The sequence below is a fragment of the Chiloscyllium plagiosum genome, unplaced genomic scaffold (genome assembly GCF_037043375.1).
Source record: "Chiloscyllium plagiosum isolate Xiang-an unplaced genomic scaffold, Cpla_swu_hap1 HiC_scaffold_43, whole genome shotgun sequence".
Taxonomy (NCBI): domain Eukaryota; kingdom Metazoa; phylum Chordata; class Chondrichthyes; order Orectolobiformes; family Hemiscylliidae; genus Chiloscyllium; species Chiloscyllium plagiosum.
In genome coordinates, this window is record NW_028270181.1 from 8,315,298 (window position 1) to 8,340,024 (window position 24,727).

General features: G+C 38.5%; 1 protein-coding gene across 8 annotated transcripts in view; it reads right to left on the reverse strand.

Moving 5' to 3' along the window:
• p4ha1b (prolyl 4-hydroxylase, alpha polypeptide I b) overlaps nt 1–24,727 on the reverse strand; it is an 83,684-nt gene that overhangs the window by 38,544 nt on the left and 20,413 nt on the right. For all 8 annotated transcript variants that reach the window (XM_043679108.2, XM_043679106.2, XM_087982338.1 and 5 more), the window contains exons 2-7: nt 10,664–10,781; nt 9,076–9,172; nt 8,746–8,897; nt 4,978–5,115; nt 2,240–2,479; nt 483–688 (exon numbers count right to left, since the gene is read on the reverse strand). In XM_043679108.2, coding sequence (XP_043535043.2) covers nt 483–688; nt 2,240–2,479; nt 4,978–5,115; nt 8,746–8,897; nt 9,076–9,172; nt 10,664–10,751 — 921 coding nt within the window. In that variant the 5' untranslated portion in view covers nt 10,752–10,781. The remainder of the gene's footprint in view (nt 1–482; nt 689–2,239; nt 2,480–4,977; nt 5,116–8,745; nt 8,898–9,075; nt 9,173–10,663; nt 10,782–24,727) is intronic.

Here is a 24,727-nt window from a genome sequence, read left to right on the forward strand (position 1 = left end):
TGACGTATTTGTGAAGTGCATTCATTGTTTTAACGCAGGAAACATTGCAATTTGTACAAAGCAAAGTCTTATAAAGAGCTGGGAAATAAATAACCACATGGCTTAGTAGTGCTGATTGAGGGATAAAAAATAGCCAAGACATCAGTGCTGTGAGAGCATTCACTCTCAACTTGGAGTGTGTTGATTTGACTTCAGTTTTAACATTTCATCTGAAATTGCGTGCTCACATCTGTGGAATTGAGCTTGAATACACAACCCTTTGGACTCAGATGGGAGGGCCATTGCTAAGTCACAGATTAAAAAGCTGTCTTCACTCCTTTATCCATTTGATTTCCTAAGTGGTGAAAATCAAGAGAAGAACCTGCCATGTTTAATCATCTTGTGCACATCACATACTGTACAAATATAGAAGCAAAACACAGCTACATATATAGACTATCCTCATCATTCAGGAATCGTCTTCATTCAAATAATTTACCTACCAGTTTGATACCTTCGCCTCGACACAGCTTTTCATATTTCTGCCTCTCTGGTAGGTAATCTTTGACGCGCTCTCGCTTAGTCTTCGTAACATCTCCTGATTTGTTTCCTTCTGTCTTCTGAGCTATGTTTGACTTTTCATTTTTCTGATCAGCCATCATATATTCAAAATACTTCAGATTTCCATTTGCTCGCTGGTGCTCAGGATCTACAATAGAAGTCAATGTAAGGTCTTTCACAAAAGTCTTACCTTCAAACTAAACGCAACTTGGAACAATGAATTATCCAGTCTCCAAGTTCCACTGTCTTAGTTGAAATCATGTCATATTGTATTTTTAAATATTTCCTTATGGGTGCTCATTCCTGCCCTAGCAGTAATAGCACTGAAATTCAAAAACGAAAAACCAAACGTTCTGAGGAAGGGCCACTGGACCCAAAATGTTAACTCTGATTTCTCTTCGCAGGTGCTGCCAGACCTGCTGAGCTTTTCCAGCAACTTCTGTCTTTGTGTTTGAAATTTAAAAACTGTTAGACATAGCCTGCTCTTTGGGTCAACAAAATACACAGCAGCTGTATCATGCAGTTGCCATTTTAAAAAATAAATGAGTCATCTAGGCAGACTGCTTAGTATGGGCTAGATGCAAAGTTTACTTGAACGTTCTAATCAGTTGACACAGTACATTATGCAAGTTGCAAAGCAGATATAGTTAAGTGCTTTGACTGCAGATCCAACGAGGAATGAGAGTTTATTCTGCAGGCATTTTAGTGTCGAACTACTCTCGATATCATCGTTTATCTAAAAGAGATGCTCTCTTGTAGCTGTACAATGGTGCTTAGGGGATATTATCCTTGAGATATTATCCTTGGACTGTTAATCCAGAGACCCAGGTAATATTCCAAGGATCCAGGTTTAAATCCTGCCTCATGAGGCGGTGCAATTTGAATTCAACAATAATCTGGATGACCACAAAACTGGTCAGAAAAACCTATCTAATTCACTAATATCCTTGAAGGAAGGAAGCTGCCAACTTTACTTTGTCTAGCCTGCATATGATTCCAGACCCACAGCAATGTGATTGACAACTAACTGTCCTCTGGGCAATTACGATGGGCGATAAACGCTGGCCCAACTTGCGAGCCCAAGACTCGTGAATTAAAAAAAAGATATAGACCACTCCATGAATGTGTAAGAAGAAACTGATCCATCAAGAAAACAATGTGGTTAAAGATACTGCAGAAAGTTACATAAGTTAATGGACTTCTACTATTTTCAAACAGGTTTTCTAAGCTAATATTTAGGTATCCAATATGGCTCTTATTTCAACTATTTTAATTCTTAATGAATGGGACATGTGGATTTTTTGTTTGAAATATACTGGCTGCAACAGCATTATTTACTTGTTAGTTTGAAGAGACTTAGTGTAGAGAGTGATAACCTTGATCTTTTTAAACATACTGAATACTCTGGTGTACTGGTTTGTTAAATGTTTGAATTAGAATTTAAAATTATGACTCATACGTCAGATATCTGTTGAACATGTAAAAGATACAGTTCAGAAGTTGATACTTTTCTCATAAGATATTTTATGCTTATAAATTGCTAAGGGCATGAATACAGTTTTACCCACATTAGGATTTTTAACTAGTGGTGATTCTTAATTGGGATTTATTTTAACTCCCCCTTTTGATCCTTTGTATCTTTACCGACCAGTATGTTTAGAATCCCCTGCACAAGGAACCTTTCATATTACATCCTTACCCAATGTCAGCAGCCTCTTTGTGAGCTCCATTGCCTTGTCCAGATCTCCTTGCTGATACACTGCATAGCTCAGGTAGTCCAGTATGGTGATTTTGTTTACATTAGAATCCTCGCCTGCATCTAGCTGTTTCAGCGCCTGCTCCATCCACAGCTCTGTGTGGTAGTAATCTGTATCCGAGTAGGCTACTTTGCCCAACTCATAGCAGTCTTCTGCCGTGAGCGATGTTTTATGCTTCACACCTGAGAGAAAAAAAGCAAACAGAATTATGCCTTTGCTGCACTGGGTCAGACATAGAATCATTGAATCAAATCAGAATCCCTACAGTGTGGAAACAGGCCATTTGGCCCAACAAGTCCACACTAACCCTCCGAAGCATATCCCACCCAGACTCATATCTCTACCCTATTACTCTACATTCCCCCTGACTAATGACCCTAACCGACACATCCCTGAACACTATAGGCAATGTATCATGGACAATCCACCTAACCTGCACATCTTTGGACTATGGGAGAAAACCGGAGCACCTGGAGGAAACCCACGCAGACACTGGAAGAATGTGCAAACTCCAGACAGATAGTCGCCTGAGGCTGGAATCGAACCTCAGTCCGTGGCGCTGTGAACAGCATTTGCAATCCAGTTTCTCAACTTCATGCGCAAAATGAAGTTTAAACCTTTTTTTTAAACCTATAATTGGCCTCAAACCTGATTAGTCATCTGTTGCAAGCTTAAACTCATTCCATTCCAAACACTGTTACTCTGAAGCAAGATTTATTACAGTCCCTTTTCCTTTCTCCATCAGAGATAAGCATGCCTTCTAGCTAAACTCTCAAATTTCACCCCAAATTCCTCACAAGATGACCTTTAAAATCCAACTCTTAACAAAACATTTTCCTGTACCTTCTGACATTGCCCCATCCACTTGCAACCAGTGATTACTTGTTACTAATGCAGAGAGTTATGAACATTAGGAATTGTCAAGTGCAGAGAGCAGTGCAAAGTCCAGTTTTGATTAATTTAAGGATGAGATAAACTAATTTTTTTGTCTCTCAGAAGTCAAGACAAATACAAAGGGAGTCGAAAGAGGAATTAAGGCAGAATCTCAACCATCATTGTACTGAATCACGGAGCAGGGTCCAGGAATCAAACTTTTATTTCTGCTCCTATTTAGAATTAGGTTTCATTGTCACATGTACTCAAATACAGGGATACAGGAATACAGTGAGAAGTGTACAAAGTCACCACTCCTAGCGCCATCTTAGGTACAATTGTACCGAGGTACAAAATCTTAGGTGTAAAGTAGAAAAATAAAGTCAGCATTCCAATCCTTCTTTAGCATCTGGGAGGTATATACATGCAAGACTGGAACATCTCATTGAGACAGTCCTTTCCATCATATCCTTCATTAAAACACATCTTACTCAGTTTCGTGACAGCTTTAAACCTATCAAAAAAACCTGCCACACATTCTTACAGGACAGCACTGGAGTGGCATCCTAAAAAGGCACTCAAATCCTGTGGTGGATCTTCAAGTCTGGATTAGAGATAAGAGACTCTGAACATCCACTAGTTTTAGAGTCAGAAAAAATAAAAAGCTTTTTCTTCTAAATGCATCTCTCACATGATCGCTCAAAGAAGATCCTTGAAATCAGACTGCGCTATTAACAGGAGATGAAGCGTCAATTGGAAGAAAACAGGGGAGGTAGGAAACAATGTCAAAGGAGCCACAACCTTGTTCTCCAGTTCATCCTCTTTTTCTGAGAATTTATGTTGCTATAGCACCTTTTAAAATCTGTGGATTATGGGCAAACCCATCTCATTGACTAATGATTCAGAACCTCTGGGGGTCAAGAGTTTGAATGCCATCTTAGCAGATTGTCAACTCTGAATAAAATAAAACTGCCTAATGGTGACTTTTCAACCACTGTTGATATTTGTTAAAAACCTATCTAGTTCGCTGATGTCCTTTAGATAAAGAAATCTGTCATCCTAACCTGGTCTGGTCTACATGTGACTCCAAATCCAGAAAAATGTGGTTGACTCTTCAGCGCCCTTTGAGTAATTGGGAATGGGCAATAAATGCTGGCCTAGCCAGCAGGCTCCACATCCCATGAGAAAATAAAATACGGCATTTAAAATAGCGATTCTGTGAAAAATGAGTTGGTCAGATGGAAAATTTATAACTTGATCCAACTAATAGAGTCAGAATTTAACACTGAATCTTTTGTTCAACTCAGACATTTTTGTAATGGTAAAGATACATGGTGACAAAAAATAAATACCTCAAAAGTAATATTATAACTAACATTATTTTATTTCAAAGATATCCTTTATTCATAAAAATCATACAGATGTTATAAGTCAGTTCTGTACAGTCTTGCAAAGAAAAAAAAACCAAATAAAACATTGGAATTTTGACATTTATCAGAGCTTCTCTAGAGTTGCAAACAGAAAAGCATTTTCTACCTATTATAATTAACAATGCACAAATGTGAATTTGTCTGTATTTTAATCTGACCTTATTCAGCCATTTCTTTCACCAGAAGGTAAAACCATTTTTATACTGACTGACATGTTGGAGCTACTAACACAGAACTAATAAATCCTCGGATGTTTTCTGCCACAAGTTTTAACAAACCCAGCAAAGACACTGCATTCTTGCTACCATCTGTACAAAATCTGCCAACGTTGACAGTCAGAGACATTACTAAAATGTAAGATTGCCTTTTTTGCATACCTGGCAAGTTGCCCAGAGAGATGGTCTCTGCGTCTAAATTGTACGTGTCCTGGAGACGTATCAGAGCCTTGGCAGCTCCAGTCTGGTCTTCATCATTTGGCAAGTGCTGTCTCTGAATGGTGAGGTTGGAAATGAATCCTGGGGAGACACAGGGTAGCAATGCATCAACGCTCATAAACTAAAGATCAAATTCAATATGCACACCAGACCAACTGCTTGCAACATATATTCTGTCCTGATTCGACGACACACTTGCAAGGAATGAGATGACGTGGAAAATTAGTTTATTTGCATTGCTACCTCGTCTGCTCCAATTTATAACAGATACTTTTCTCCTATTAGAACCTTTCTTTACTCAACTGAAAGGTTGCATGCAAAAACACAGAAAATTCACTCATTATCTGTTTCACTTTTGGTTCCATCCATCCCCCTCTAAGGCAGGATTTTACCTTTCCTTAACACTTCAGTCAGATAGTGGACCCCCACAGTATTTTTGTCCAATAGTGCCTTTATAAGACACTGCCCTCCAAGTCTGATATGCGCGTTTGTAATCAGGCAAATGTTCTTGGCCAGAGAAACTTCCATAAGTATCATCAATAATCTGCCTGGTTCAACTTCACTGAAAGGTGCTGTGGCGGAGAATAGATTCTCTCTCCCCACTTCTGGCTCAAGACCAGATGAGTCAAGACAGACCAGATGAATATAGTCAGGTGAGAACTGCAGAAGTGTTAACAAATTGCTTGAAATAAGAATGGGAATTTGGTTAACATCACCTCAACAATCACCAGCCTCATCATTAAACTATAGTTTTCAAAGTAGGGTCTGAGAAATTATCAGATTTCTGACTGTTTGTGTTAAACATATCATTTACAGTGATCACTCAGACTCAGGAGCTCAAATGTTTTTACATTCCTGTGGTTATTTGCTTATCAGCATGATATTTCTGTTGCTCTATGCCACAGACACGTGAAGAAAGATTCCTGCAACCATACACGAATTTCAATGCATTGTCGTCTTTGGGTGAGGTGTCAATATTTGTTAATTATCTCAACCACAAGTTTGGGAAGCCCTGTCCTGAAAAGTTTTATTTGCTGTTTTGTTCTATGGGGCCCAGAATGCAGAAATTCATTCTGATAGGGAGAATGAGGCCTGTCACTGAAGTGAACCTACAGTTCACTAATCTATTAGAATCTAACGTTGGGTTACCAATACAATGTATTAATCTCAGATCAAATTGTTCTTAAATTGTATACTCTCTTGTTCCTTCACCATCTCCTTTTAACAATGTTGAATTGGCATTTTTTGGTTCCTCAACAGTTCTCATTAATTTAAAATGTATTAAGCACACTCTGATAGTGATGGGGTTTTCAGTCAACCTTTGAGGTGGAGCATTTGCTTGTGCTCACTGTTCAGTCAATGTCACTCAAAGCCATTAAGGAGTTATATGTGATAGCTCACACACCAGAATGTGGAAAACCAAGACATAACAGTGTTGAAGGTGCTACAGGAGTAGATATGTTCATTTTGATCCAACTGTGGCTGCATTTGCAGAAGTTAGACAGCTTTTGAGAAGGAAAGGTTTGAATGTTATCTCAATTTTGCTCAGTGCCAAAGCAGCTCAACACCTGCCTAACTTAATCACATGTTTTTTAATAACATCCTCATGAAAACGCTTCATCACTAATTGTCTGAAAATTGTTTTACCACTGCCGAGACATTTTCAATTGGGAAATCAGAGTTGAATGCCGAGACATGTCTTGTTATTTGCTCATGCCAGGTATGCAACCAATTTACTATGTGGCTCGGTCCACTGGCCTTTGCTTTATAACCTTCATCTGCCAAATGAAGTTTATTTAAAAGTATAGTGCAGTAAAACTGTTGGTTACTGCATAGGTTGAGTTCAAATTGCCCCCACTACATTTAGAGACTCCTAGCTTTTCCAGTGTAAGTATTTTAATATGAAACCCAGCTGTTTTAACTGGAATTTATTTACTGAATAAAGTGCAGATGTGAGCTTGGCGTATGGAATAGTGACACAAAACAAAGTTGCAGATTCCCTAAATTTAAATCTTATTAGTTTCTAGAATGTGCTCTCCTTCGGGTCCAGACAAAGAACAATTCAGTTTTGGACGAGAATTCTTTAAATATAATCATTATTGAATCAGTAAATGCTGAACACACCTCATAAAAATAACCTTTTATCACCACTTTTGTTTTCTATGACACACACATTCTAAAAGTCATAAGCTATGAGTCAAGAATAGTGAGATCCTGGACACACATATCTAAGGGTCTTCTCAAACCATGATGTGGAGGTGCCGGTGTTGGACTGGGGTGGACAAACTCAGAAGTTAGACAACATTAGGTTGTAGTCCATCAGGTTTATTTGAAATCACAAGCTTTTGGAGTGTTGCCCCTTCAACAGGTGAAGTAAATTACTTCTGACGAAGGAGCAGCGCTACAAAAGCTTATGATTTCAAATAAACCCGTTGGACTAGAACCTGGTGTCACCTGATTTCTGAGTTTGTCCACCCCAATCCAACATCGACATCACCACATCAAGCAGAGAGAGATAGAGATACTAAGCGAAGGGCAGGTTTGCGGATATTGGGCAGGGAGCATTCATCACCATGCTGAAGAGAGTGCATCACTGGTGGTAGGTCAGCCATGAGGATCTCTTTTCTGCAGGAACATTGGCAGGCAAAAGGAAGTCCCAAAGTACTAACCAACACATGTGCACACACCTGAAACAATATGCTACTTATTTTTAATCAAAACAAGATGTGTGGATCAAACATGGAAAACAAGCTTCCAAGAGCACACGGTATTGGATGCAATGCTGCAGTTACACTATGAAACTGGAGGTCAGAACTGCCTGTGATGTTCCAAGCTACTAATTCCAGCTGTGGAATCATGACGTAATGCCAAATAATTTTTTTAAAAATGTGGAGCATTTAAAAAAAAAAACCCTATGGCTAATTTGCCAGCTGCTTCAATGTTTACCAGTATTAGCTGGCACGAGAACATACTTGTTTTAAAAAAAAGTGAACATTGTACTTACAAGGAGAACAAAAATTGCTTTTGACAATATTTATAGCCCCCCAGGCTTATATTTTACATGAAGTCAACTCTTTTAGCAGATTTCATAGAATCCCTACCATGTGACAGCAGGTCATTTGGCCCATATTGACCCTCTAAAAAGCATCCCACCCAGACCCACTCTCCTTACCCTATCCCCACCTTTCCCACGGCTAACCCACCAACCAGCAAACATCCTTGAATACTCTAAGCAATTTAGCATGGCCAACCACTTAATGTGCACATCTCTGGACAGTGGGAGGAAATCCACACAGACACAGGAGAATGTGCAAACTCCACACAGTCGCCTGAGGGTGGAGTTGGACGAGTGGACCCTGATGCTGTGAGGCAGCAGTGCTGACCACTGAGCCATGGTGCTGCAATTTGTAAGATAAACACAAGTATTTAAAAAGCAATTGATTTTCATACTTTAGATTTTGTCAATGAGTTTTTCTGTTCCTACTGCGCACAGGTTATCTGAAGGAGAAAGTGTTAAGGAATTTTTTCTAAGGTGCAGTGTTTGTTAAGTTATTCATGAGTTGGCTTGCCCAGCCCTTCCAGATACTGGGAATGGGGAATAGTTGAGGAAATTGCCAGGGCAAATGAGTGATGCAGTAAAGAGCAAGAGGAAGTGGGGAAATTGGATGTTGTTAATCTATCTACTCAGAAAAATGTTGATTCACCACTGACCATCTGACATGTCTTTGAGGACCAAGTTCTCCAGCTCCATCCATTCTGTGTTCAGTCGTTTCATCAATTTAAAAGCATTCACAGGGTGCCCTAGGAAACCCTCTGGATCTTTTGTCGCTGTCTCAATAAGTTGATCCAATTTTTCTGCCCATCTAGTTTGATTGAGAAGAAATTAATGTTCAGAACTAATTAATCCTTTACTGTTATCATTATACATTAATGCAGATCACAATTATTTACTGCACAAACAGATCAGGCACATGAAGGGTCAGAGAAAAGAACAGAAAAAAGTAACAGTTAACTGCTATTAATTCCAAGAAACTTGGTTACCGTTTGATTTCACCCAGTTTGCTTTCTTCTGCTTTGATGTAATCTTTCAATGAAGTCACCAGATCTTTCTCGGTGTACAACAAATCAGTCATCTGGCCTGCCCAACAACAAGCAAAACAGATTTATTCAAGACGCTTTTCATAAAAGAGGAATTTCACGAACAAAGAAAGTTAACACAATTTTCTAAGAAATCTATGTGCTAAAACATTTGTATCAAATCACTTTGGAAACTGGTTACATTAATGTATTTTTGAAAGGTGCAAAAAGTACATTCTTAAACTAAAACAGTAGGAGAAGTGAAAAGGAATTGACTGCATGCATGTTCAGAGTCAAGATTAGTGCTGTGTTGGAAAACCACAGCCGGTCAGGCAGCATCTGAGGAGCAGGAAAATCGATGTTTCTGACAAAAGCCCTTTCGCCTCTGCATATATATTCAACCTACCACACTCTCCGGGTTGCTTGCCAAAGCACTGCTGCTCCCACTTACAAACAGAAGAATTCAAAGATTTGTTTTTGATTTTCACATGGCTTCTCACCCTGCCAAACCTAAAATTATTTCTCATTTGGAACAAACATGTGGAATAATACCACTGTATCCCTGTTCACAATCAAATAATACTTTGGAAGTTTTGGTACGCCTCTGCTTTGAAGTTAACAGGAACACACAAAGACCTACATGATTCACTGTCTACCATCCTAATCATTGCATTAGGCAATGGTAAATAGATTAATTGTGCAATCAATGAGCTTACTACCCACAGGAGATGAGGAAAACTTCTAAAAGAATATAGCTTCAAAGCCATCGTCATAATGGACTGGGTGCATTGTTATCTTTATAATTCTCACCCAGTAAAGCCTAGATATCAATATTTGGCCTTTAAATCAACAGAATTTCAAAAAATGGGAATGAAACAATAGTGGGGTAGATGTCTCCATTTGATAAAATTTGTTCTGGTGATTAATTTCCAGAATTTGACAAATCCGCAAACACAGATTTTGCTTTGCCCGAGACTAACAGAATAATTATTGCATCATGAGAGTGGGATAAGGTTGGGTCCCAGTAATGTTGTTTCCATCACACACCACGCTGGTGTCAACACTTTGAAGCTTGTGCCATCCCAAGTCATTTAATTACAAACATACAACTTGTCCCCTGGCTGCTTCCAATACCATGTTGTAACAGAAAGTGTGCAAGATTCAATTCAGGGAATCCCCTACCATTTGACAAGTCAATCCAGATGATATAGAAGGTTACAAAATAACATTTTTTTTACAATGGTGAATTTATTTTGTCTTATTGCTAGGATAGAAAGTGCTTTAAATTCAGAGGTCTAGCCTTTCTCAGATCACACAGGCAATTGTTTTGCTTTTGGATCAAGGATTCTCTCATCTTGCGCATAGCTTATAAAAACATTGGGACAGTTACATTGAAATGCAAGTTCTTCAGATAAAGTATAAAGGAAAGATCAACACACACAAGTTTTCATCACTTTCCTGTAACACATGACTGGAGTACAGGTATTATTAGTCAAGTAATAATTCCGTTTAAAAAAAAACTATTCAATCCAAACAGGAAAATGGCACTTACCAATAGATGTGAAGAAATCATTATGAGCCCGAGTGAGAGAAACCAGGACTCCTAGTCCCAATATGCACCAAATCTTTATACATGCCATGGCTTGGCAACTGGACACTTTACTGGTGCTCTACAATAGATAAAATAAGCAAACAAAATGGAAGGGGTAAATGCTTAATCATTTCCAAAAACTGAACAAATCAGAATAATGGTTAACATGAATAAGTTGCAAGTAAGGATGTTATTTTTGTACACAAAAGAATGAAAGTTTACAAAAGCATTTCTCTCCATCTTTTTGAGAGTACAAAAATAAACAGCATCAGTGATATTGCTTATTTTAACAACTAGAAATCACAGAATGATACAAGATGAGGAGGTCATTCTGCTCAATTGGCTATCTAATTGGTCCCACTTCCACAGTCTTTTGTCACAGCTTTGCAAATTTTCCCAGCTAAGTATTTATTAAATTTCCTTCAAAAAGTTATTAATTAAGCTGCTTTACCATTGTTTTAGGCAGGTCATTTCAGATCATTCTATTTGTTATCTTTGACACTGTTCACAATCAGACTCTCCAACATTCATGGTCCCTGACAGCAACCAACATTTTGGTTTTGTTCCCAAATCTAATACCCGTGCTGGTTTCTTAAAGTGTCAGAGTAATTCTTCCTTCCTCTTTATTTGCTACCCTCAACATTATCAGTTACTACCAGATGTTCTGGGTTCTTTCTCAGAAGTATGTGTCCAAATGATTGTAGCAGTATTTTGATGATCATGTGCAAAACTTCTTCATGTGTGCCTGTCTTCTTCATTAGTTTTGTGTGTTATCCAACTCATCCTCATTGTAGACTTCAGAGACTACACCTCTGCTGCTTTTAGTTAACAATTACATAAATGCTTTATTTCACATGTTGCCCCTTCATTCCTTTATTAATTACCTTAAAGTTATACAAATGTTTCTCAAAATGAGAGTCAGGATACTGATTTAATTCAATTTATGACATTTTTTCCTTGGACCCAATAAACATGTTACTTGAACATGTTAGCAGAGTCTGTATTGAAATGAGGAAACATCCTGCTTAACAGGCAAAGGAAAAAGGTTATTAATTGTATTTTGGGATTAACAGACTTCACTACAGTCTGGTTAATCTGTTTCCCATAAAATTCCACAGAAGAACCTCAGTTAATAATTTAAGCTCACAACTTGTAACGTTTGCTGCATTACTGATGCTACAAACTTCATGCACAAATGTTAAATGGAGGCCATCTCTGGTCATTTTGAGTGGATATTAAACAGCCCTTTCAAAAAACAAATACTAGTGAAAGGAAAATAAAAACAGGGAGCCCTATTAATCTATTTAGGTGTGGAAACTGATGCAGTTTGGTATTGCCAACACAAAACAAAGGGTGCTATTCTAGAGGGAGTGCAGGAGTAGGCAGACCTGGGTGTGTATGTACATAAATCATTAAAAAGAGAACATTAATAAAGATATAGTATTCTTAGCTTCATAAATAAGGCCACAGAGTACAGGAGCAGGGAAGTACTCTGCTCCCATCCCACCCCGGACAATTAAGAATGGGCAACAAGTGCTGACTTAGCCAGAAATGCCCTCATGCCATGAATTATAAAATAATTGTGAACAGATCGAGTACCAAAGGTGACACAGTTTTAAATTGTTTTGCAAAAGAAGCAAAGATGAAGTGAGAAAGAATTTTCCTCACACACAAGATTTAGGGTATGGAATACACTGCCTGAAAAAAGTGTGGTGGGGGCATATTCAATTGAGCCATTCAGGAAGGCATTGGATACTGAAATAGAAGCAATATGCAAAATTACCATCTTCTGCACCGCTACAATCCTGTGATTCTGTGAAATTGGTCTTGCAATTTATTGCTATTTGTTAGATCATGCTGTGCACAAGAAGTTGACTTCTCATAGTTCCTTTGATTTCCTTCAACAAGGTCAAATTGCTGATAGTCACAAAATGGTGGAATATCATCAGACCAGATTTCACATTCAGATGGAAAGCAATTGGGAACCCTGGTATTTAAACTTTATCGGATTTCATAAATACTTCACTAGCATCTTTCAGCTGGCCCTAGTTTGTCACTTGCTGACTGGAGAGCAAGTCCTGCTTTTCCCCATAAGCTTCTCCAACAATTGCCCACATCTATGAAAACAAATAGCAACTTCAATCCAGAGACTCTTGCGATACAAAAAAACAGCACAGTTCCTAGAGATTTTCCCAAGTTTGTGGGTCCTAATTAATCAAGAGCCTTAACACCCACTTCTTTTCTCTCTTTAAAGCTTATTAATGTACACAAAGCTTATTAAATGTTTTCCCAATAAACAATTCACAATTCTCTGATCATTTGACTTTTTGATTTCAATTAATCACATGATAAGCCGTCATCAAACCAGAAATGTCCAAAATAGCTCCTTATCCCAGTTTCTCTCAGTCCCTAAATGTATTTGTACTACAATACAAAGTTTCAATCCTTTTATAGATACTCAATTCCAGAGAAATATCAGTTTCATTTCAGCTTTTAAATCTTTACTTAACTGACTCCTCCAAGTTCCTTTTAACTGTATAGCTCAGATATGTTTATACAATTCCTTCATGAATCAGACTCCCTACGACTTCCTGAGCCTGATGGCATAAATCTTTTTCAATTCTGGTCTAAGCTTGCTCAGATCTAACAATTTTAGGACTTCTATGCAAGTTCTCGTGACATGGTAGGCCCAAAGACTAGTGAACACTTCTGTTGGGTTGACTGGTCCCCGAGATGACTTGATTCTTCTGCTCCCAGATCAAAACAAAACCAAATATCCTGACCTGCTTACTGTGCCTGTCATAATCCAGTAATGTTTAAAATGACTGGATTGCTGCATTACTCATTTATGCCCTGAATTCTGAGTGCAGGACATGAAGTTACTTGTTAACACATTTAGTGAGGAAGAATTACATGGATAGTTTAACTATCTGTATACATGATGACTAAATACAGCGTGTACAAAAGCTGTGGTCCACTGCAGCTGCTTCTCTCTTTACAGCCTAATCAGATCTGTGATTCAGAAAGTGCAGTCTTGCAACAAGTGTTGTATCATGTGCTGTTCTGTGCATATGAACGCCTGTTGTAACACACCCCTCCTGCTTGTGGTTTCTTGCTTGTAAATCTGCCTGCTAGCATGCAGCAACTGTGATAGAAAGATTGCAGTCATATTTATTTAATGCTTCGATACATCTCTCTCAAATCTGCAGGCCTGCATTTGCTTTAGGTAAATATTTCCATGCAGCTGGTTGGGGCTGGTCATCTTGTGCAGAGCATGATCCCACAGACAACAATAAGTTGCAAGACCAGCTTCACAGAACTGTAATGGTGCAGAAGGCGATCGCTTCTTATTAGATAACCATGTCGTCTTGAATGACTCAATTGAAGCTGCCTCCACTACACTATTCAGGCAGTGTATTCCATACACTAAATCTTGCTATCTGTGAAGAAAATTTGTATTATCTCATCTTTGCTCCCTTTGCCAAAGGATTTAAATCTGTCCCAATCTGTTCACAAGCAGGAACAGTTTTGTTTTATCATTGTAAACACTCAGCAGAAGTCTAAGGCTGTCAGAATCGGGCTACCTACTGTATGCCGACATGGATATTTTTAAGTACAGAACTTCAATGAATGCTGTCTCACATATACGTTTCGACATATGCAGACCCTTTAACGTGTCAAAATCTTACCAATGAAGTCGTCATTGGCTTGGAAAGAAAAGAGGATTGAATTATGAATTAGAAACAAAAACTGAAGCATCACAGACAATCAAACTGGTCTCAAAATTCAAACACATTCTACATCACCCCGTAGTTTAGCCTTCTTCTTTTGTTAAATATCTACCGTTTTTCTTTTTGACTGCTAAAATGGTCCAATTCCATTCTTTCTTGGGACCATGTGTTTCTCATATTCCTCAACTTTTGCAACTAAACTCTGCATTATCTTCTCTCTTCTGCAACTGAAATGATCAGTAATTACATCAAAATATTTGGCAAGCTTTATTTGTCTAGATCAGATACAATGCCTTCAGCACCATTACTCCCTAAGGCCCATTCATCCATTTGGAATTTTTTTTAAAGTCATACCTTGGAAGGGAGCAATAGTGAGGTACCAGTAAAATATATCAAAAACTCAAACTGTCATTTTCTGTGCAATCTGAGAATACTGATGTAGAGGATGTGCAGTACACAAATCTATTTGTGTACTGCACATCCTCTACATCAGTATTCTCAAAGAAATTTGCCACCATTAAGGTGTTCATCTGATGTTCTTTGTTATTATTTTAATTCAGGAGTTAAATCATTCATTTTAAATGATCCATTACCATTGACAGCAGCAGTTACCAGGCTATTAGTCTATTTGAGTCGTGAATGATTGGACTTATATCAGCAATTACATGGCCCATGAAGTCATTGAGAATTAGAAAAGCCACGATTGATCTTAGCACCTAAAGAAACTGTGGTTTTGCAGTTAACAAACTGCATTTGTATTACGCCTTTAATGTTGGAAATGTCTGAGGTCACTTACCATGTGAGGAAGCAGAAATAAAGCAGCAATGGGGGAGTGAGCTAGTCAACCATTTGAAAAGCTAAGACCTGTACATTTGGGAGGAAAACTGCAGAATGCAAGACATGATGACAAGGGAGACCGCTATCAATATGTTCGTGGCTGAGTGTGTGCTGGGGGGGGGGGGGGGGGGGGGGGAGTCATGTCCAAGCTCAGGACTTGAGCACAAAAATTAAATGTTGACCCTCCAACGCAGCTCAAAGGGGTACCTGAGCACTGTTGGAGGCACCAACTTTCAGATGAGACTTTAAATCATGGCTACACCTGGCCTCTCAAATTAATGTAAAAGATTCCACAGCACTAGCCCAAAGTGCAGCTGTGGAGTTCACCCTGATGCCCTGGCCAATATCTTTCACTCAACCAAGTGAACTAAAAGAGAAATAAATATCCAGTCATTGTCACATTTCTGCTTTTGGGAGCTTCTGTGAGCAAACCTACTGCCGTGTTTCCTAGATTACAACAGACACTGCACTTCAACAACATTTAGTTGGCTAGAAAAGTGTTCTGTGTCATCAGCAGTTGGGAACAGTACTATATTAATGCAAGTCTCTTTCTTTTCCCATTTCTGTTTCTAATTTCCAGCATCTGCAGTATTTTGCTTTCATAAATTATTAACATTGTGAAGCAAACTCTCAAATCTAATCAGCCAGATGTCCTGAGCGTTTATTTCAGATCTCCAGCTTCGTAACACTTTATTTTTGTCATATAACACAGTGTGCTCTCTTTTAGACATTCCACTGATACGGTGTTGAACAGACCTTAATCTCGGTGGAATGCAGGACAGAACTAATTCCAATGCGAGCATACCAGTACAACAAATGAAATCAAAGCAGCAATGGGCTACATGCAAAGAAACAATGTTCTTCTCTCTCTCAAATCAACCAATTGCTACAAATTAAAGTTCTAAATAGTTTGGCTCTGTTCATACAACAGTGCAGTGGTGACACATTCTCAGTTAGTACTCTTATGTCTTCACCTATTGAATAGTTCTGCACTGTACAACAGAAGAGAATTGATACAGAAATCATGCCTCTCATCCCTTGGGATCCCTTCAGCACAAGGCCACTCCTCTCTTCCATATCCTGCAATGCTCATTTGTTTAGTCTCCAATTAGCAATGAACACGTGGGTAAGGAGGTGGGGTTAACTGTGAAGAAAAAAAAATCTGCTCGTTTTCTGCCAAAACTGCACACTTGGGACCAGGGTTGAGGGAAGTGAGAACGCAGTTTGTAACACTGGAATTTCACAAACCTTCCAAGGGATTTCTCTCATTCTCAGTCTAGTACAGCATGCTTCACAGAACTCTGGAACATTACAGAATACAGCTTTGATTAATCGCAATATCTCAACTGAGCCTAGGTAATAACATGATCTTTTGTAATACAACACTCAGAGCTTCAATTATGTGAAATGTCCTGTCCCTCCTTTTAAGAGAAGTTTAGATAAGGATTTGAAGCACAGCACGATAGAAGGTATGGAGAAAGAGAATGTTAACTTTCGTAATGTTCTTGTGTGAATATGGCAAGGGCACATTGGACACAAGATCTCCCTCTGAACGGATGTTATACAGTTTCCTTTGTTTTTTGCAGTGTTCTATGCAATGGTCAAAGAGGTCACATTTGACAAAAGATCCCACAAGCAAATTTGAAAAAGCTAGGTTTTATTAATCCATCCAATACTGATTTTTTTTTCTCAATAAACTCTTTATTGCTAGATTCTTAGCAGAAATACGATACATTATTTCATGGGGTGGCCATACGGCACAAGGATTTGCACAGTATTGTTAAACTGACGTTTCCACAAAAGAACAGAGAATTCACAAAGACCTGCATTTGATGGACTGATTTTTTAAAAAATCATTATTTAAAATGGCTAGTCCAGTTATTAATAATATCATCCACAACATTGATAGTTGGGTATTCAATGATGGTAATGCTGTTGAATGTCAAGGGGCAATTGTTAGAGATGGACATTGTCTGGCACTTGTGTGATGAGAATGTTACTTAATAAACTGGTAACAACATTCATTCAAGTGGAAATTAATTTAATTGAATCTATGAAATACAAAATGTTGCTGAGCAGAAACAACTTGAATTCTCTTTCACCAGGAAATAGCCACTGCAAATGAAACATTCTGGTCTCCCTGCTATAGGAAAGATGCTGTTAAACTTGAACTGGTTCAGAAAAGATTTATAAAGATGGTGCCAGCATTGGAGGGTCTGAGCAATAGAGAGGGTCTGAAACAGCCGAGGTTTTTGTACCCTGGAGTACTGGATGCTGAGGAGGTTGATAAAGTTATGAGGAGCATAGCTAGGGTAAATAGCCAAGGTCTTTTACCCAGGGTAGGGAAGTCCAAAGCTAGAGGACATAGGTTTAAGGTAAGAGGAGAAAGATTTGAATGCGAGATGAGGGCAACATTTTCATGCAGAGGGTGATGTGCATATGGAATGTGCTGCCAGAGGTGGTGGTGGAGGAAGGTACAATTACATTTAAAAGGCATCTGGATAGATACATGAATAGGAAGGGTTTAGAGGGACATGGGCCAAATGCTGGCAAATGGGATTACATCAGTTTAGGATATCTAGTCGACACAGGCAAGTTGGACAGAAGGGTCTATTTCTGTGTTGTATAACTCTATGACACTAAATGTATTTCTGCTCAGTGAAGCCCAGTTTGGGTTCTGCCAGGGCCACTCAGCTCCTGACCTCATTACAGCCTTGGTTCAAACATGGAGGTGAGGTGAGAGTGACAGCCCATTGAGATAAAGGCCATATACGACAGATTGTGGAGCCCTAGCAAAACTGGAATCAAACTGGACAAACTCTCCACTGGTTGGAGTAATTCCTGGCATATAGAAAGATGGCTGTGGTTGTTGGAGGTCAGCCATTTCCAGGATATCTCTGCAGGAGTTCCTCAGGGTAGTGTCCAAGGCCCAATCATCTTCAGCTGTTTCATCAATTACCTTCTTTCCATCATTAGTTCAGAAGTGGAGACATTTGCTGATGGTTGTATAATGTTCAGCACCATTTGTGACTCCTCAGATACTGAAGCAGTCGATGTTCAAATGCAACAAGATGTGGACAATATCCAGGCTTGGGCTGACAAGTACTAAGTAACATTCATGCCCCACAAATGCCAGACATTGTTATTTTGTTGGAGATGGTCAATCTAATCACCACCCTTTACCATCACTGAATCCCTGATTATCAACATCCAAGGGGTTATCATTGACCAGATACTCAACTGGACTCACTACATAAACACAGTGGCTGCAAGAGCAGGTCAGAGGCTAGGAATACTGTGGCAGGTTAACTCATCTCCTGACTCCCCAATCCTGTCCATCATCTACAAGTCAGAAGTCAGAACTGTGCTGGGATAAACCTCACTTGCCTGGATGGTGTGTAGCTCCAACAACACTCAAGAAGCTTAACACCATCCAGGACAAAGCAGCACACTGGATTGGCACTACATCCACAAACATCTAGTGTCTTCATCACCAAAGCGCAGTGGCAACAATGTGTACTATTGACAAGGTGCCATTCAAAAATTCAAAGATCCTCAGACAGCACCTTCCAAACCCACAGCCACTTCCATCTAGAATAACAAAGAGAGCAAATACATGGGAACACCACCACCTACAAAGTTCTAGCCAAGCCACTCACTATCCTGACTTGGAAATATATTGCTGTTGTTTCATCGTCACTAGGTCAAACTGCTGGATTCTCCTCGCTAACAGCATTGTGGTCAACCCTTAGTGGGTGCACTCAGTGGTTCAAGATGGCAGCTCACCATCACCTTCTCATGGGCAACTAAGAACGGGCAATGAAAATGCTAACCAGTCAGCAACACCCACGTCCCACGAATGAATTTTTAAAATTTGCAAGGTATTTCTGAATTACCTTTTTAATGAGTAAGCTAGAAGCAATGCACCTTATATTAAAATGCATCGTGTACCAATCTTAGTACAGAAGTTATTTATAATAGATTTTTATAATCAAAAATCAATATTAAAGAATAGGGCTTGTGAAAATGTTGCAGAATGCCATCAGCATTTTATATACATCTGTTGGTCTGATAGTAAGCATCTAATAGCAAAGAGATCAAAAGAAGGTTAAACTTCTGACAAATAAATCAAAGTTACACAAATAAGTGTCAACTGTGCAGAGCAACAGCTGTGAAATCAATTCTACAGTTTGGTATCACAATAAAACAAAGTCACATTGGTCTGCAGGTCATATCGTATGACACTTATCGCGAAAGGGAGACCGCTCTGCATCAGTGTTACTTCATTCAGTCACACAAAGTTGTTTTTTTAGAACCAATTTCGATAAAGATGAGAAAAAAAACGTGATTCAAATCCAGCAAATTATTCTCAAGTGCTGACAGTACTGGCTACAGATTGATAAAGCAGTAGCCATTTTGCACACAGCAACAGCCTACCAATTACCTTGAGATGACTGATCAGTTAAGTATGTTCCTGGTGTGGTTTGGATGGAGAGGAATGTTTGCTCTTTGGGTAGTGCCACTGGATCATTTACCAGCTAAATCTCTGGTTTCAACTCTGACCTGAAGAAGATTACTGCTGTACAGTACAGCTGTTAGTTAAGAAAAAAACTGGAGAGTGCTCAGCTCATGTTTTGAGGGGGCACTGAGCAAATCAAGAGTCAACTAAGTTAAACTTAGTTTGGATGGGCACTATATAACAGAAAACAAGCTTCACTATGATTTTGAGAGGATGTAGACCAGTACTGGGTGGGAATGTGAGCAGAAAGACTAGATGCTGTAAGATATTCTCTTGAATCTGCTGGAGCTCTGACCCAAGTGAGAAACATGAGTACAAGAAAGGACTAGAGGAAAAGTTGTTAATGGGGTTATGGATCTGGATACTAAAGACATTAAGAGGTATGGGGATAATGCAGAAAATTGGATGGGGTGGAAGATAAATCTAGTTGAATGATAGTGTAGGGCTGGGGGAATCAAATGGCCTACTATTATTCCCATTTTCTACACTCTATAGTTAAGTGAAGAAAAAAAAGTATAGGAGGGCAGTCATCTGGAGTGTAAACATCAGCACTGACCAATTAGGCTGAATAGCCACCTTCTGTGTAATTCTTTGACGTACAGGCCTCCCTTATCAGCTCTGTCCCCTACTGCATACCTGTGCAGTACTATCTGCAGCTAGGTAGGAGACAGGTAATCTGATAATGATCAAGTTGTTCACCCAACATGATGGATACTGAAAAATGATTCATCTGTTGGGCTAGACTAGGAAAATGGGACAAAATCTCAGGGTGAGAGGTTGGCCACTCAGCAGTGAAATCGGGATGCAACTTTATACACAATGGGCAATGAAGACATGAAGTACCTTCTCCCCTTCTAAAGGCAATGGATGACGTACAAAGTAAAATTTTCAAAAGAGACTGTCGTACTAGAAAAGGACATCAGGGATAGGAAGCAAAGGACAATCAATGGAATTTAGGTACAGACCAGCAATGATTTAACTGAACTTGTCTGCCTTTAAGGATTTAGGTGATGTACTCCTGTCCATAAAAGACCCTCAAACATAAAGCCTTCATAAACCCTTGCAGAGCAACCCAAGATCAACAAATAAAATATATCTTCCCTATCAGAAATCATAACGTTTCAGGGAAATTTCTAATTCCTAAACCTCAAAATACATCCAATCTCCAGCGATACAAATCTTCTGGCCTTCAGGTTCCATTCTCCGAGACTCAAACACACAAATCAAGTTACTGAGGGAATGCTGACTCAGGGCTGCTGCCTTTCAAATCAAATACTGACCCCAATCCCCCATTTGTTCTCTAAGTGGTATAAAGGATTGCATGGCATGATTTCAGCAAGAGTGGGGCCAGTATAAATCCCATCTTCCAAATTAGAAAAGTTAATTACCTGGTCTTTGTCACAGTGTTGTTTGTGAGAACTTGCTATGTGCAGAATGGTTGCCAACATTTCCACACTAGAATGGTGTTGAAGCTCCAAAAGTATTTTATTGTTATAAGTACTTTGAGATGCTAGAGGTCATGAAAAGCTTTACTGAATTGCAAGACTTTTTATTAAAAATCAGTAGGAAAAGAATGTCCTAAAATAGTGCACTAAGCTACACCTTTGTATAAATATATACACATATATACATAGGAAACTTAATTCAGACTTAATTACGTAGATTTAATCCAATCATAGCAGTTCAGGTATAATAATTGGAGGAAACCTTGAATTTTGAACTTATGAATTTTTAAAAAATTCTTATCTGCTCAAACACTTTGTTATTAATCTCTTTACCAGCAAGGACCAAATTTCAATTTTGTATTCCTCTGCAGGAGCCTGGCTCTAGTTTAGATAAAGCCTAACTCCAGAAATTGACTGGATAACAGAAAAATAGCTTGGCATGTAAAAGCAAAGATGAAATTTTAATCCAGTGTTTATTTCACATTTTTGAGACTGCTGTATTTCTCATTAATACCTGAAAACTGGAGCTTTTTATTTGTTGAGCTCATCAACAGTCACAATCAAAATGCAAAAAGAAACAATGAGCAGAATTTGCAGAACGAATTGAATAATTATTATTTTGCTTTCTCCTTGCATTGCCCCAAGATAATTTTGCTGACTGGAAGCTTTATATTCAAGCTTTCCATGTCAAAATGACTAACCAACTACAGACAGCAATGCAAAGCAACATGCAAAAACTAATTTGAAAAGGCAATATGTATAATGAGACCGACAGAATCACAACATAATGCTTAACTCAAGAAATCCATCTTCCATACACAATGTATAGCACTGTTAAGCTATTTTTATAGTTAAGAGAAATGAAAAAAAAAATTTTCTTTAAATAAAAAATTTTGGGCTCCAACAACTAAGAATTAGGAATCCTAAGAATTAAAATGCAGAAAATGCTAGGGGAAACTCAACAGTTATGGAAGCAACTGTGGAGAGATAAAAACAGAGTTTATGTGTTGAGTCAAAACTCTTCAGACTCTTCATTTAATGTCAAATGTGACATATTCTAAAAGTGAAATATCATCCTGCTTCAGATTCTAATAAATTAGACTTCCTATCTATGTATGATACAGTTTTTTAAATCTCCAAGTCCTTAGGTTTACCCTTTCTCTTCTGTCCTCCCTCCCATTAAGTTTCAACTTCCTCTAAGTTTTAGCACTGAACCGGTCTCCAAGTCTCTGTGAATATTTGCCGGCATGTTGAATACCCAAGAGTGGGTCTATGGAAAACTACAGTTCCTCTTTTCATACAGCTCATGACCATATCAAAACTTTCCCAAAAAGGGACTTCAGTGTAAAATTATTCCAAGATTACAAACAGATGCTCGAGTGAGAACTAAAGCAGCTATAATTACATTGATTCAAGAGAAGATATGTATTTATTTGCTACATAAATCGATACTTCTGAATAAAACAGTATAATTTGGGTTAATTATAAAGTCACTATTTAGAAAATATTGTGTCTGGGGCAGCATTGCTTCTACCTTCCTGAAGTTATGCTTTATGCTTCTGTCACTATATTATGTAATTTGACTTCATCACCCACCAGTGTGACCAGACCACCTGCTCAAATGGCTTAATACCATCAACTGGGAATAGTTGCGAGTTCACTCAACCTATCATTTCCTTTTGGCAGTATTCTTGTTCGAAGGACGTGCAACCAAGTTAAAGGAAACTTTAACCAGATTAAAAAGTTTTCCACTTCATTACTGTTTGTGGGACTTAGCTGGTGCAGAATATCTCCAGTCTTCACTATATAACGGGTGTACTGCAATAGTATTCAATTGTAACAAAAGATCTTCAGATTTATCACTGGCATAATAACGTGGTACACAAATACAAGTATTCAAAATTTTGACACTTCATTCTGGTGATTTCACCAATAAGCATTTGTAGTTTAATTAAATAAATAACAAAGACTTGCAAATAAATCGCTCCTTTCATGACTCCAGGACATCCCTAAACCCCATGCAGCCGATAAAATACTTTGAAGTACAGTCATTGTGGATTGATGGACTGTTTCCACATCAATTCCAGTCTGAGACTAGGCACCATAACTAGCCTAAAGCTAAGTTGTTCTCTGATACTTTCCTCTTCACACTGAAACATCCCAGATCGACACATCATTTTTAAAAAAATTAAATAAAACGTTTCTGTCCTTACACTTTTAGTCATCACTTAAGTCTCTTATTACATCCTTGCAAGAGCAAGTCCAGCTGAGTTAAATCGTATTCACATGAACTGCACACATAAAAAGTTAAGATTCTGTCTTTAAAATAACCAATTAAGTAATAATTAATACAGTCTGGACTAACGGCCCTTTGCCAAACAGGTTATGAATGAACTCAAGGAACTCTGATACATGATACTTTGGCTGGCTTTAGGTCTTACAAGTTTCCTATCTTTCCCCAGATGCAGCTCCTCAAACAATACTGTAGCCAACTATACAAACTGAGTTACACAAGTGGAAATATTAAGACGAACATTAATTAATTTAGTTTGATAGAACTGTATTTATACAATTAGGAAAAAGTGAGGACTGCAAATGCTGAAGATTAGAGTCGAGAGTGTGGTGCTCGAAAAGCACAGCAGTTCAGGCAGCATCTGAGGAGCAGGAGAGTTGATGTTTCGGGCCTGATGAAGGGCTTTTGCACGAAACATCGATTCTCCTGCTCCTCGGATGCTGCATGACCTGCCATGCTGTTCCAGCACCACACTCTCAACTGCATTTATACAATGCCTTATGACATTATCAATGTTTCTGAACAATGTGTTTCTCAATTTATTTGAAGTGGAGTCACCTATGGGTATAGTACAAAATCTTCAGTGAAAGGCCATACTGGATTTTGGATATTTCTGGATTTTGGATCAGGTGGTTCAGACTGTGAATACTTCAGGTTAAGCTAGGTTGGGTGGGGTCCAGAATGGGCTGGAGCAGTACACAAAGCCACAAACTAGTCTGGAGTCACACATCTCACCAATGCAAGACCTAGCCAAATTGTCCAGTTGTCTTTTTTAAAAAAAAGTTTTACTCTATTAAAATTGACGTGAAAAGTGTCAGGTTTTTCGATAATTAGATTTGAGGTACTCTATATGTATTCTGGTTTTGGTAGTGTTTGTTGAAGGCAAAATGTTAGCAGGACAGAGAAAATACCCTGCAATCCTTCAAAAACATCACAATATAATCTTTACCATTGATCTGATCAAGCCAGGGCCTTGGTTTCAACAGCTCATGGAAGGATAGCACATCCAATGTCATAGCAATTCCTTCAGAGCTCTGCTAAAATGTTAGCGTTTGACCTCATAACCATGTGACACAGCATAAGAATTCTCACAGCAGTCAAGTTGAATAATTTGCTTGACCTAAAGACTTATTTAGAAGCAATAACACTAACCATAGCCACTTCTTTCTATGGATTAAGATTTATATCTAAATTAATCCT